The sequence below is a fragment of the Sus scrofa genome, chromosome 11, assembly GCF_000003025.6.
Source record: "Sus scrofa isolate TJ Tabasco breed Duroc chromosome 11, Sscrofa11.1, whole genome shotgun sequence".
NCBI classification, from domain to species: Eukaryota; Metazoa; Chordata; class Mammalia; order Artiodactyla; family Suidae; genus Sus; species Sus scrofa.
In genome coordinates, this window is record NC_010453.5 from 8,752,114 (window position 1) to 8,767,872 (window position 15,759).

The 15,759-nt window shown below is 46.4% G+C and overlaps 1 protein-coding gene across 1 annotated transcript in view; it reads left to right on the forward strand.

Annotated features, from left to right (window-relative positions):
• Positions 1–12,976, forward strand: part of FRY (FRY microtubule binding protein) — a 246,576-nt gene extending 233,600 nt beyond the window's left edge. The window contains 3 exon segments of the mRNA XM_021065177.1: positions 6,653–6,763; positions 10,669–10,871; positions 11,528–12,976. Of these exon segments, the coding sequence (XP_020920836.1) occupies positions 6,653–6,763; positions 10,669–10,871; positions 11,528–11,786 (573 nt within the window). The 3' untranslated portion in view covers positions 11,787–12,976.

The following is a 15,759-nucleotide window of genomic DNA, read 5'->3' on the forward strand; positions in this document are numbered from 1 at the left end:
TCAGAGCACTGCTTACCCCCTCCGGTGATCCACTCCGGCTCTCTTTTCGTCGCATGGGCTGTCTTCTGCAATAGTTTGATATTGCCGATTAGTCTGAGCACGCTTTCTGTGGGGACGAGTGGAAGAGAAGTAGGAAGTGAGCTTTAACTTGGAGACTCTCTGGATATAACTGCAACGTTAGGAGTTCCTGTCGTGGCACAGCGGAAACGAATCCAACTAGGAACCACGAGGTTGCAGGTTCGTTCGATCCCTGGCCTCGCTCCGTGGGTTAAGGATCCGGCATTGCTGTGAGCTGTGCACGGATCTGGTGTTGCTGTGGTTGTGGCGTAGGCTGGCAGCTGCAGCTCCGATTGGACCTGTAGCCTGGGAACCTCCATGTGCATGGGTGTGGCCCTAAAAAGACAAGAGACAAAAAAAAAAAAACAATTGCAAAGGTAACATGCCAAAAATTATTTCACGTGTGTATTCTATTTCATAGAAGTGTGGACTTTATGGAAGGGTCAGTACTTACTGTACTAAAGCTAGCAAAATCACCTCGACCAGTTAGAGACGCTGGTCAGCCAGAGATGGTGACCATGTAAGACCGTCACGTGGCATCTTTCCACCCCAAGCCCTACCCCGTCCGGTCTGGTCTTTGTCAGTAGCTGATTTGTAGTCATTCTTAACAGATGACCTAAGGGAGAAATTGCTGTGGCGTTGTTTGTTGAAGAGAATGTAACTCTTTGCTGGATGCTGAATATTGTCTGATTTTTACTTCTCTTCTCAATGTGAAGTTGTAGACATCAAATTAATCAGAAGAGGTTACACACTGGTGACCTATAAGCTGTAACCTATTCACAGACATGTTTTATTCACCATTTTTTTAATGACCCAACATTTAAAAATTAAAATTGTTCACACATAAACTCAAAACAGCATCTCTTAAAAAAAAAAAAAAAAAAAGGCTAGCAATGCCAGGCCTGCCTTCTTAAAGGGGCCACAGTGGCCTTGAGCTGCGGGCTCTCTCAGGTGCCCTCTGCTTGTTGAGGGGACACCTCCTGTACGTGGTGATCCCTGCAGGCAGGGGCCGGGAGCCGGGCAACACCAGGCTGGTTTCTGTGTGACAGAAGCATGTGCGTCTGTACCTAAGGCCCCCAAACGGGGAAGTGCAGTCTGCAGAAAGAGGGGTCTGCTTCAGGAAACCCGGGTGATGAAGGTGTGTGTACATACGATGCAGGTGGCCGTGTGCTGAGGTCATCACGGGTGGGGGTGACATTGGGGGAGAATTCAGGGTGCGAACGAGACGGAACAAATGGTGTTCCTGAGAAAAGTGTGTCCCACACATGCGAAGTATGTTGGAGGCAAGGCTTTTTTGAAAAGGCGTGATTGGTAAATACTTCAGGCTGCTTGCCCATCAGGATGCCAGTTCTCCTGTACGCAGTGATCCCGGGGCCGGTCCTCCTGGGCACGGCGAGCCTGGGGCCAGTTCTCGTGTACGTGGTGACCGCGGTGCCAGTTCTAGAGGGAGGCAGGGTGTACAGCAAACAATGCAAAAGACAAGGCGGGCGTGTGCCTCCGGCGAGCTGTGAGAGCCGCCCCGTTCACAGGCCCCGGGTGCTTGCCAGTGTTTTCTCACCCTGCGCGCATCCAGCGAGAGACACAGCCCCCCAGGACTTAAAACCAGCCCGTCTCATTGAGGACTGTGGTTTCCACTGACCTCTCTGCCGCCCGTGGGATTCATCCTGGAACGGCTGCAGCAGACGTGCACGGAAACGTAGGGCGGGGTGAAGCATCTTGGCTCTGGGCTGTCCAGGCAGCGGCAGCAGCCTGGGCCCGACAGCTCACGAGCACAGCTCACCTCCCTGGTTGCGCAGAGCTGGCCTTCCGAAAGCTGGAGAGGGTCCTCCTTTGTCCTAAGTGATTTTAGTGGACACCCTCGTAATTCCACACCCATTTCTGAGCGCCACCTGAACATTCACCTCTTTGGACTTAGGTGGAATAATGTACATTGAGGCCCGCTTCATTTTATCTTCTCAGATTGGAATCATCATAGAGTCTTTTTGGACACTAACCCTCTTAGTCGTGTATTTCGTATCCCTGCCTAATCCATGAGTGAGAAAAGCCTGCAGCCTCCGCTCTGCTACAGATTGAACCACAAGCTACATGTTGAACAAGACGAGATGTTTCTCCAGCTGAACTGTAACCCATGAAACATCAGCCTTCGGGGACAGTCTGTCTTTCACTATAGGAATCTTCTTCCCTCTATCAACTAAGGCAATGTCCACTGAAGGGAAAGTTTTCGTGAAAATAGTAAATACTGCAGGCTGGGTCATCTGTATTAGAGGCTTAAAGGTATTTATCTGTCAAAGCTTGGAAAGATATTCATGGTCAAGGCCCAAAAAACTACTCAACAAACATTAACAGTCATGAAGGTGCCAGAACCAAGTGCCCTTGGCAGCAGGTGGGTAGAGACGGTTCACCTCTGCGTAGATTACATGCATCTATGCGTTACTGAGTAGGAAAGCTTTGGCATTTGGCTAGATCGTCTGACTCCTTCCCAGTCTAGTTCAAATCAGTGACTTTCAGAGATTAAGCATGATAAAAATGAGTTAATATAGTATACTCCGGCTTATCTTCTCCTATGTTGAAAGTTTCTCAGATTTTGACCCAACTGTGTCATAAGCAAAGCATTCATTTCAGAGCAGAATACAGAGAAACAAGAATGGCTAGGCTACTGTTCATGAAAAAGAACCAGATGATTCTAGGCTTTTGAGCTACCTTGTCTGTGCTCAATTGTTAGCATCCTGATTTCTTGATCTTTTTTTCTCATTTTGAGAAAACATCTCTCAATCCAGTTTTTACATCAAGCTATATCAGGAGTACAGGAACAGAGCTTGAAGAAAATTCCTGTGACCGAATAATACTGTAACAGTCCCACATTTTCACAAGTATCTTAAGTCACCAAAACTCAGATACAGCTATAAAGACTTCTAAAAGGATTATTTTTTAAAACCTGGATACAGGAAAATATTAGCACAGGGGAGAAAAAGGTTGAACATGTTCCTTGGAAGGCATTGTTCACTTTCTTTTTGGAGCTCCAGAGGCAAACCGGGTCCCAGCCTGTGGCCTAGGAAAGGATTCTGAGATGATGAACCTCCCCGAGGCTTGGACTAGCCTACCTAAAAAGGAGCGTGTAAGAGGGACACTGAGAACTGGTGTTCATCCAGCTGGCTGCCTCCCAAGAAACACAGTCTTGTGCCCCGAACGCTGAGTGGGCGGAATTCATTGACAGGGAAATTCCTTAGCACCGAGCTGGCGTCAAAAAGTCTCATTTGCTTCCATTGAACAGAGAAGGTTGTGCTTTAACCGACTCGATGACCTGCTTGGATTATAACCTTGTTTTGGAAAACAGTAAAAGGAGCTTTCTTCACACAGGACCGTGTCATGCACGCTGCACGTGCAGCGTTCCACGCGGCTGAAAAGTAAATTCCACGGTAGGAGCAGTTACGTGCTAAGAAAGCGCATACTAAACCTTTCAATCAAATTTGACATTTGTAAAAAGTCTTCACGGTGGAAGCTGTAGACTTTAGACTCTGGCCCTGTCCTCCTTCCTTGTGACACTGTGTTTCAGCACATGAGGTTTGGTTTTAAATACTCCCAGCATAAAGTTGCCTTGAAAATAGTGACTACTTCAGCTTTATAGTCTATACCACAGGTTTGAAGGTACTTACCTTTCAAAGCTTTAAAAGACAGTCATGGCCAGGGTCCAAAAAACTACTCAGTAAACATGACCGTCACCAATGTGCCACGTGGTATGAGCACCTAGGGAGACAAGAGGAGACCCTTAGAGGATGGGGCAGGGGGTCCAGGGGTGGGGGTTGGCTCTATGTTTGAAGATGCTTATAAATAATTTGATGGTTTTATTTATATACTGTACCTTATGTTAAATTCAATACATTGATGAAAATCTAGACTTTTTTTGGAAAGAGCTTGAAAACAAGGAACTTGTGTTGTGAAGAATTAGAAATGGAGTTAGGTCTTTAAATATTTTGAAAATCCAGAACCAGACATATTGACCCATAATTAGGAATGGATAAGTTGATGTTTCTTAATATTCTGTCAGGTTGTGGTAATCTCTTTGCACATACCCAGACTCTCCTGAAACTAAGTCCATGGTTGTGATGTGGTGACACCAAAAAATGGTAGCCAGTATTAAACATGGCCCAGTTACAAACTGTATATTCTTCTAGAGTAACCGTCAGTTCTAGATTATTTTTAGTAATTGTCTGCTGCAGGGGGTAGATTATAAAAAATAAAGTGCAAGCAATTCCTTTTTTTATCTCATGCTTGTTTGAGCATAAAGACAGCGTTTACTCCTTTGAAAGGACACTATCTAGCAGTCCTATAAAATCATCTCGACGCAGAAGGCAATCTGACTTTAAAGAAAATGCCACTCAGATTGTTAATTACATTCTAAGCTAATGGGACATAGTTTCGTAGGTATGAAACCAGACGTAGTAAAAATTCTGCTGTAACATTTAGCAATAGCCGAATCTGTTGGGGCTGTAGTTCTATCACATTGATCCGCTGGTCTCATCGTGTCCCTGTGCTCACACGTGATTCACGTTTAAACGCTAAAATCTTCAAGCAGTACAAGTTTTCGCTTCTGGTCTCCAAGATGGACAAAACCTAAACCCACTCATCAGAGAATCTAAAAGACCTCGAATGCTGTTTGTCGGTGACGGGTTCCCCCCGAGAGCTTGTGTTTAACTGGCCCGCTGTGCATGCTGAGGGGGGTACACGTGCGCCCGCTTGTGCCGTGGGGGCAGGCGATGCTCATCCTGCGGTTCTGCTCTTGGAGGGCGCGCTTCCTGTCGCATGCATCACACTGACCCAGTACTTTCTTTCCTTCCTCCGTTTCCCGTGCCCTGCTTGCTGTGTAGCAAATGGAATCTCTTGCAGTAAGTTAACTTTCTTTCCTACTCTTGGTCCATGGACGCATGGACCCATACCAGATCTTATTTGTTTACTGGGACTGTTGTATCTCTTAGCATGTTTTCCCTATTTTGTTTCATTGTCTTTTATTTGGTAGACTGAGACATGTAATGTATTAGCATTCTGGGCTGCTTCCCTCCCAAAGTAGAAACCTAAGTTGCTATGAATGCTCATGTTATTTATTAGCAGACTATTTTAGTTAATAATTAGGATTATCTGACACTTAGGAAAGTCAGAGTTTTCATGGCTAGGTTTCGCTCTCAATTGTGAACGATAACATTTTGGTTTGAAACAATACTCTTTTGTCTGCGAGTCTCTGGTAGTTATCCTTTATGCCAGATTTTGAAAGGGTTCCATAAAGAAAAGCTTAAATGGTCATAACATGTTTTACTAAAACAACCAAAGATCTAGTTTGGGTTAACAAGTGAGTCTAGCTACTTCCTCGATCTTAGGCTGGTTACCAGCACTGAGAAATAAAATCTCAGAATTGTTTTTCCCCCCTGGGGGCCAGGGCAAAGGGAGAGAAGAAAGAGAAATTCCTCCAGCATGGTCTTAGCATGAACTTTGGTCACTTCTAAAAAGTAGGATCAAAGTATTTAATACCATTAATGGAATATTCTTCTTCAAACCTAAATGCAAATTCTTGTCATTTCTCTCCTTAGACTGATCTGAAGTCCCCTTGGCAGCTCTCAGTGGTGAGCTGAGTTCGTAAAAGGCCCTATCTCTCCTTACCCGACCACACTTGAAACAGTGACGTGATTAGTTTAAGTCACGTATTTACCCACTTTCATGGGTGACTGCTGAGCAGGAAGGCCTGTCTTTTGAAGGTGGTCCTTTTCTTGTTGCAGAATCCCACCCACTACGTAGCAGCTAACCCATCCTTGGGATTAAAAAACAGGCAAATTTTAGAGGCAGATAAGCAGATATACCTGGGAGCAGTAGAATCATTGGTATTAGAAATACTCATGATTTATTCTCACTTTGTAGTACACAGAGCTGTTTAATGAAATCACTTTATATTCCAGAGGTATCTCTAGGGCTCAAAGGCCATTTTGTATGAATACTTTTTAACGTTCTTTCCACAGAAAGTGTTGCATGGTTTCATAATTTCTCCTTGCTCTAAGTTCTTTGGGCCCTTTTTATATCTCTTTAGTTCAACAAATATTTATTGGGCCCTGAGTAGACACATCGGCAGTAAAACTGAGGCAGCACCTTAGAGGATCACGTGACGCGTGTGTTTAAGACTTTAGGAGGAGTGCCTGCACCCTAAGTGGCAGCCAGAATGGGCACAGGAATAACCTCCCACGTGTCTGCTGAATGTTTAAACTTAATACCTAGAATGTCTTAATGTTGTCCCTTTCAAATAAACAGTTTTTAAAAACATAGAGCATATAAAAATTAAGATGTGTAGCAAATACAATGGAAATTTGGCAGTTCACCCAGTCCCTTCATAGCGACTTCTAGTTAGTCATCTTCCAGGAACTGTTTTATTCTATACTATACCGTGAATGTCTGATAGAGTTATTGGTTCTTGTTGTTTTATTTAGAATGGTGACAGCTAGTTCTGTTTCCTTGATTTAAAAAAAATATACATATGTTAGACTCCACCAAGATTTCATTGATTACATAAAGCATGATCCTTCATAACGATTTCTCCGCCTGCAAATTCTCTCTTTAGCAACTGGAACTGTGTCAGAGGTTGTACAAGCTACACTTCCAGCTGCTGCTGCTTTTTCAGTCCTACTGTAAGCTCATCGGCCAGGTGCACGAAGTCAGCTCCACGCCCGAGGTGAGCCCACCCTCTCCCGACCGCAGGTCCTGCCAGGAGTGTCCACCTTTCCTTCTCTTTTCCCCCTACCCGTTCACAAATGTCCAGATGACTTTATTCCCACCTACTCGTTTCACGCCAGCACTAGGCTTGAGGAGGAGGGTCCAGCACGAGGGGACCCAGGCAAGGGCCATCGCTGCCATAAAGGTAAGGACGACGTGAGGGGGCCCCTCCTCCGTGCTGGGCCGAGGGCCGTCCCTGACCCTGGCCCAGAGCCTGAGGGTCCTTATTTGAAAAAGTGCCTGGTGTTACGGTTTTTCTCATCTCGAGCCATTCCTGCTTGACCGACTTAGAGCTAAGAAGGAAAGGGGTGGATGATGTGTGATTCTCTTCAGCCTCCCTGCCCGGCTTAGCACGGGGATGTGTCCCCATGTTTACGTGGAAAAGGTCCAACGACTTGAGCATCCTGTTTCTGCGTGAGCTAAAACTTCCCCAGCAGTGCAAAGAGCCTCCTGCAGCGTAGCACGTGCACTCAGGCTGCACTGGAGGCGACGGAAGCGCAGAGGACCGGGGCCTCGGTCCCCTGGAGGCCAGGTGCTTCGGAGAGGCTACTTTCGGGAGGCACTCGCACCTGAGCTGACTTTTTCAGGCTGGGCTAGAGCGATGAAGTGGAGCCGAGGAGGAACGTTCCGACAGGAAGCAGCAGCCTGGGCATAAACGTGCTCGTGAGAAACAGAGCGAGGCGGGCAGGCGCTTAGGTATTTCTAGAAAACAGAGGCCGCTAACGAAGGCCCAGTGGACGGAGGCCCAGGAGATGAGATGAGGGAGCTCGCAGGCGATGCCCCACCTTGGAGTGTGTCGTTACATCTTTCTAGCCGGGATGTGGAGGGTGGATTTGATGACAACGGGAGGGCAGACGGGGGACCAGTTATGAGGCTGATGAAATAGCTCTGATCAGAGTTTGAACCTGGACAGAAATGCTAGGGACAGGGAGGAAGCAGGACCTGGGGGAGATGTTTAGGACAAAAGGTCACTGAAACTAGAGGGAGAGAGAGAGAAAGGGGGTGATGCTCAGGTCCCGTCACAGACAAACGCAGTGACGGCGGTGCCATGCCTGACCCCGTGATGGCTGAGGACCGAGGTGACTGTCCATCCACACTCAAGCCTCCTGCCTGCTGGTCACGGCAGGTGTGACACTGTCTTGCAGGGGGTCAGATAGGAGGGTCTGCAGCCCGGCGAGGACGGAGCCCAGGAACCATCAGGTCTGAGTTGGGAGAGTGGGAGGAGGAGACAGATATTGTGGTTGTCAGTCTATTATTTTGTCTGGAAAAAAGGAAGGCGACTGTACAGGTTTAAGGATACAATTGGCCCTTGAACATGAGTTTGAACTGCATAGATCCACTTCTAAACAGACATTTTGATATATACATTGAAAAATGGGGGGGAGGGATTTGTGACAATTTGAAAAAACTGAAACTGCAAATCTTAAAATATCAAAACAAATAGAGAACAAGGTACATAAGTCATGACTGCGTAAGAAATATGATGTACGAGCAACATACAACGTAGGTGTTAATGGACTGCTTGTTTTCAATAAGACTTCTGGTCAACAGCAGGCTGGGTGTAGTTAAGTTTTGGGGGGCATCAAAATTATGCAGTACCCCGGAGTTCCCGTCATGGTGCAGTGGTTAACGAATCTGACTAGGAACCATGAGGTTGCAGGTTCGATCCTTGGCCTCGCTCAGTGGGTTAAGGATCCAGTGTTGCTGTGAGCTGTGATGTAGGTTGCAGACGTGGCTCAGATCCTGCGTTGCTGTGGCTCTGGCGTAGGCCGGGGGCTACAGCCCCATTAGACCCCTAGCCTGGGAGCCTCCGTATGCCGTGGGAGCGGCCCTAGAAAAGGTAAAAAAAAAAAAAAGACAAAAAAAATTATACAGTGCCCCAACCTCACGTTGTTCAAGGGTCAATGGTCCTTCCATAAACGCCCATTTCAAGGCAAGCAGGAGTCAGACATGTTTGTTTATGAAGAGCTCTTCGCAACCAGTTTCCATCCACAGTCACAGAGGATCAAAGAGAAGACAGGGTGGACTGTTGTTTGCCTCAGTGTCAGGGTAAAATTTACTCTTCTGGCAGGTATCGACAGGATGCTCAGATCTGCCTTTGCTCAAAAAGAAAGGACATGCAAATGCAATTCACTTGTCATTTTCCATATTAAAGAAGGAATTTAAGTTTCACTCGAGTAGTAAATGATGTGTTACATATGTATATTTGTGTATACACATATAACCTTTTCTTTTTTTTTTTTTATGGCCGCACCCACAGCATATGGAAAGTTCCCAGGCCAGGGATTGAATCCAGGAACATCAGATCCCTTAACCCACGGCCCTGGGCCGGGGATGGAAGCTGTGCCTCTGCAGTGACCTGAGCTCCTGCCATCGGATTCTTAATTACACTGCGCCACAGCAGGAACGCCTACCTATAATTATTTTAAATCTAATAAATTTAAATTTCTACCCATTTTAATTATTTTAATGTAATAAATTTAAAGTGAATTTCTATTCATTTTAAATATAGATAATTTTTAAGTACTATACACACACATACTGTATTTGAAACTTATCTACGTTTAGAGTTCCTGTCATGGCCCAGTAGTAACGAACCTGACTAGCATCTATGAAGACACGGGTTCGATTCCTGGCCTTGCCCAGTGGGTTAGGGATCGGGCATTGCCATGAGCTGTGGTGTAGGACGCAGATGCAGTTCAGATCCTGTGTTGCTCTGAGGGAGGCCAGCAGCTGCAGCTCCAATTCGACCCCTAGCGTGGGAACTTCCATATGCTGCTGGAGCAGCCCTCAAAAGACAAAAACAAAAAACAAAAACCTTACCTACATTTAAAATAGGAAATCCACTTTCAAACGTAACAGCTATATACCAAAGATACTGTACCAACTCATATAAAGGGGTTATTACCTCGTTGCACTTTCAGCCTGGGGCTGGAGTAGACAGTTGGGTTCAACAGGCATCTCGGTGCAGGCAGATGGGCCCCAAAGGCTTCAGTTCTCTAACCTGTGCGACAAGCAAGCTGGGAATGAGAAAGGTGAAGATGTGGGTGAATCAACGTTCCACAGAAAATGGGCATCTCCTTACAAAGGGAAAAAAATGTTAAAAAAATCCTTTCTTTTTCATGCTCTCAAGGTCAAACGGCAGAAGCTGTCCTTTGTGATACACGTTTGGGTCACTCGTAAGAGGAGCCATCCGGCCTCTCTTAGGATTTCCTTTTTAACAGCGCTGGAGCTTTTGGTTCCAGTAATTCTGAGGGACACTCTCTTACTTCTGTAACATGAATACCAACATGACACTGAGATTTCCTCCTTGCCCTAAATATTCTGTCTTTAATCTTTCCCATGGCATAGAAATAGGGAGAAAAATATATTCTCCAAACAGCTTCCCTGGTCGTGATTACCTATGTTGGGCACTTCTGTGCCAAATTTGAATCTCAAAAATATCTGCAGCGTGGATGATATTTCAGTCTCACAGATGAACAAACTGAGGCACATAAAAGCATTTGCTTGAGTCTGCACCCGTCCAGAGCGTAGAACGGGCAACTGCACGCAGTTCCACCCAGCTCCCAAAGCTGTTCTCTTCTGCATTTAACTTCTAGGCAAGTCCTTCTGTTTAAATAGAAAGCATTTTAAAAGGAGCCTTAATCTTTCACAGAAGAGCGCATCCCAGCTGTTGCTACATAGGTATTCAAGGCCTGCCTCCCCAAAGCCTTCCGCACACCAAGCACGGTTCCATCTGCCCGCGTCCCTTTACCACCATCCTGAGCTCGTGCTTCACCAGGCCTCACACACATCCTTCTCCTTTGGGGATTGGAAAGTCCAGCAGGCACCTAAACACAGTAAAAATACCTTTTTTTTAAACAGCTGCTAAACATGTCCAGGGAACTGAGTGACCTAAAGAAGAGCCTGAAGGAGGCCACCGCGGCCATCGCGGCGGAGCCCCTGTACGCCGAGGGGGCCTGGGCCGAACCCACCTTCACGTCCACCGAAGCAGCCATCCAGTCCATGCTCGAGTGCCTCAAGAACAACCAGCTGGGCAAGGCGCTTCGGCAGATCAGGGAATGCAGGTAACTGTGTCCAGCGGCAGGTGTCAAAGGAGGGCCCTGCCGAGGAGCCACGTGGTCGGGGTTGGGACTCGAGCACCAAGGGGCGGAGCATCGCCATGTTTTATAGAGATCCTTCGCCACTCTGTGCCCCGACCATGCCTGCCCAGGTAAGGTATGGGTAACGTATTTTAAAAGTATCGAAACACTCTTTAAAGCATTTAATACGTTAAGGTAGTAAACATCCCTAAAATGTTTAAACCCTTCGAAGTACGCCCCAAGATAACCTTCAAACGCATTATTGGAATGCCTCCTCTGCGGGGTTTTCCTCCCTACACGGGGACAGTGCCCGCACAGGCATGGAGCCAGAATGCTCTCTAGAGCAAACACATGCTTTGGGGATTATCAGATTCCATTCTGGTATTGTGATGTGTCATGTGTTTTTTAATCAAAATCGACAGGGTGCGGTATTCTCAAACTGCGATTAAGGTGCTGTTTGCCCCGCTCTGAGCTTCCTCTTAAGAAGCCACAGCACTGTCTGTTTCAGATAGTTGAACTGCATAGTGTGTAAGTCGCATCTCCATTGAAGCGCTTCCTTAAAAAAGTAAGATTCTTGACCGAATCGCGACCCCGAGCCGCTCAGCCTTGTGAGCAATGGTGCCGTTCTTTTCTGACTGCAGAAGCCTGTGGCCCAACGACATCTTTGGGAGCAGTTCTGACGATGAGGTCCAGACGCTGCTGAACATTTACTTCCGTCATCAAACGCTGGGACAGACGGGTACTTACGCGCTGGTGGGGTCCAACCAGAGCCTGACGGAGATCTGCACCAAGCTGATGGAGCTGAACCTGGAGATCCGGGACATGATCCGCAGGGCCCAGAGCTACCGCGTCCTCACCGCCTTCCTTCCCGACTCCAGCGCTTCCGGCACGAGTCTCTGACAGCAGCCGCCCGTCCCCCGAGGGGGCCAGGCTGGGGCTGCTGCCGTGCTGGGGCGACGTCATTCAGCGTCTTCGCAGCCTTCCAAAGGCTGGGGCGGACTGTTCTCCCTCTTGTTACCTGTAGGACTTTTTCTAGAGAGGATGGGGCAGAACGTCCCACGTGTAGCAATACTTAAGAACCAAGGTCACACAGGACCTGCCGGGACAGACTCCATCGGTCACGCCCGTGTGGCACACACGTGTCCTTGTTTTGCTAAACAGATGCAACTCACTACTGCAGACGTGACTCTCGTCGCATACCAAAGCCGACTACTTCCAACAGTACCTTCCTTTCTAGAAACAATTTTAGATTGGCAAAAGTGCAATGTTTTCTTCACTAAAAATATTTTATATTCTCAAACTTGTACATTCTTTCCCTTTTCTCTTTTTTTTTTTTTTTTTTTGGTGGGCTGAGGAAGGGGCAGGCAGAATGAAGCTGGCCACTGAAAACTGTAAGACGGTCAAAAGCTGACAGCCTGTGTTTGTGAAAAGGGAATTGTAAATGGACAATTTAATGTACACTGAAATTTGAAGACAATTACTGTATCTAAAAGGAGCTGCTATGAAGTACTTTTCTTACGTTGCTAGGCTACTGTTTCTGCAAGCCCTGGATCTCTTTGCAGGGGTCTGTGATCAGGACCCTTGTACCAAAAACGGTCTGGATAGACCTTTTTTTAAGGATCTTGGCTGCTTTTTACTAGAAGGTTGCTTTTATGAGCGTATTTATACTACCGAAGGATGAGTGTTAATTTTAACCAACTTTGCCATTTTGTAGCAAAAAGTTAAAGACCTTCACATTATAAATTCCAAATCTTTCCACCTGTTACGCATGCATATTTAATATCCATTTGGATAGCCAGAAATAGAATCATGAAGGTAAAATATGAGTTGTCACTTTGTTTCTTAAGAACTGTCATTTTATTTGTAATATATATGTAAAGGGCCATTCTTAAGTTTTCTCCTTAAACTTACTGCTGTCACGTGTTAGCTGCGTGCATGTATAAACCTGTTCCACATCAGAAACATAGTCAAAGTTTTATCTATGTAACTTATTCACTCTGTAAATACATTCAAAGTTTTTGTGATGTAATCTCGGTTGATATTCTGTTTAGACCGTCCTTTAGACTAAAAAAAAAAAAAAAAAAAAAAAATTACCTATTGACCATGGGTTTTATTTCTGATTAATGAAGATTTCTGCCTTTGACATGTTTACAGTTTTGCATAGGGGCTGCCCTGGCAACAACCCCAAAGGTACCACCCTTATGTGTGTCCCATGAAGGGCAGCCACTGGGGTTGTGCGGCAAGCCAAGCACAGTGACCCTGGGAAGCAGAAGGTCTCTAACGTTCTCGGAAGCAGACACCCAACAGAGATTGGGACCTTCAGCAAAGAGAGCAGTCCAAGAAAATCGAGAGGATCTAACTGTCCATGGCCCCTCCTGAGGTTGTCATCCTTAAGCTTTTGAAATAGCCTCATAATGAGCAGAAGTACTGGTAATTTTAATTCTCTCCCCAACACTCATCTATTCTTCACCCCACTCGAAAAACAGGGAAATGGGAACATAATTTACTTCTCCTGTCTTCCTCCTCATACTTCTTAGATTCATGAATACAACCTGCTTTCCTCAAGCAACGAAATCGTAAGTAGTCATTTCTTAGAAGTATCTGGCAATAGCCTGATCCCCCAAAATTCATGTTATTATACATCAAACTATTAATTTTAATGACCTTTTGGATATTGCTGTCAACATACTCTTCAGATGGTTTTCAGCTTACCTTACAAATGATTCTCCATGATTTGGGGGGGGGGGGGAGACAACTCACCAAGTGCAGGTTTCTGTGGTTTACAACACTGGCCCGCTCTCAGCTCTGCGGGACCCACAGCAGAAAGGACTGACTAGTCGGGACTTGAACTGTCCACCACAGCAAAGAACCTCCATGATCAATTACACTTTAAAAAGGAGATTCCAATAATATCTTACACTCTATAGTCATGGGAAGTAGTGGTGGTGGTGGGTTTTTTTTTTTTTTTCCTGTTTTGTTATTTTTAAGAAAAAACCAGATTTGTTCATGTGAAAGCTTTCTTTTCCTTTACCTCTCTTCCTTCACCGCATCTCCCTTGAGTGTAGAAGAAAGGCCCTTTGAAGCTGCAGCCCCACCCCAGCAGAGCCCCACAGCGACTTTGGATCTGTGCGCCCCCTGGTACTATGTTGAGCCTCTGTGACTGAAGCATCAATGTTCCCTTCCCCAGGGATGCAGAGGAGAGGAGGCGTGGAGATGCCTCCTAGGGAGCGGGCAGAGGCCTCTCACTCAGAGAAATGCCTCCTCACAGGTCCCTGCTTTCTAGCCCCAAAATGCGATCCACTTTATCCCCTGGCATAAAAGCCAATGCAGCCACGTACACTGCAACTGAGACATGACTGAATTAAAACTGGAATGTCCAGGGCAGTTCTGCTGTAGCTCAGCGGTTAACGAACTCCACTAGCATCCATGAGGACATGGGTTTGATCCCTGGTCTTGTTCAGTGGGTTAAGGATCTGGCGTTGCCGTGAGCTGTGGTGTACGTCGCAGATGTGGCTCGGATCTTGAATTGCTGTGGCTCTGGTGTAGGCCGGTGGCTACAGCTCCAATTCAACCCCTCACCTGGGAACCTCCATGTGCTGCGGGTGTGACCCTAAAGAGACAAAGATGAAAAAAAAAAAAATCTGGAATGTCCACATCAAGTATTTTAGAAAAAGCACCCCACGCTTTAGAGACATGTCAATGTCTTAATTCGCACCAACAGATGAGACTGTTAATGTCAGTACAGCTGTGAAATAAAGATGCTTGTAACTGTCAGCACTGCACCCGTGCACACAAACGCGCAGGCTCAGATCTTTAAGCCCTTCATCTTCCAAATCCTCAGGGATTTGTTCTCTTCAGGGAATTGCCAAATTAGAGAAGTACGGGGCCCCCCAGGTTGGTTCTATCAGTAGCTCACATCTGCTTCCTGAGACCGGCCTGAAGAGCACAGATACGTCCATGGGTGATTTTACACTCCCTTAATAATCTCTCACTAAGGCTGGGTTTTGGTTTTTTTTTTAAGCTTTTTATATACTTACTTAGGCTTAATTAACATTTGAAGGCCTGCCTGAGCTGAATCTTTCCCTCCATTCAGCAAATGTTTACAGTGTACCCACTCGGGGCCAGGCACCACCTCAGAGGATACTGTGCTTATCAATACAGATGCATCCCTGTTCTCTGGAAGCTTACATTTTGGGGGAGGGGGGAGAAGGCTTGTCTGTCTATGCCAGGTCATGATCAACAACAAAACAGGGACAAGAGTAACAGAAAGGGGGTCAGAGAAGCCTTTCCAGCAGGATGATTTCTGAGCAGAGGTATGAAGGAAGTGAGGGTACTACATGGGTATCTGGGGAAAGACCTTTTCAGAAAAGGGAAAAGCAAGTGCGAGGATCCTGAAGCAGAAGCTGCTCCCCTTGAAGGGACAGCAAGGAAGCCAGTGGCCGAGCAAAATGAGTGAAGAGGGCAGTGGCCAGTGGCCACAGGGTGGCAGAAAGGGTCATGTGGGCCAGAAAGGACCTGGGCCTGTACTGAGTGAAGGCACTGGATGCTGGGGAGCAGAACAGTGAGATGCTTTGACCTTTGACCTGTGTTTTAAAAGGCTCATTCTAGCAGTTCCCATCATGGCTCAGAGGAAATGAATCTGACTAGCATTCATGAGGACAAAGGTTCGGATCTCTGGCCTCATTCAGTGGGTTAAGGATCTGGCATTGCCATGAGCTGTGGCGTAGGTCACAGAGGCAGCTCAGATCTGTAGTGTAGGCCAGTGGCTAAAGCTCCTATTCGACCCCTAGCCTGGGAACCTCCATATGCCACAGGTGCAGCCCTAAAAAGACTAAATAAATAAATAAATAAAGGCCCATTCTATCTGGAATGA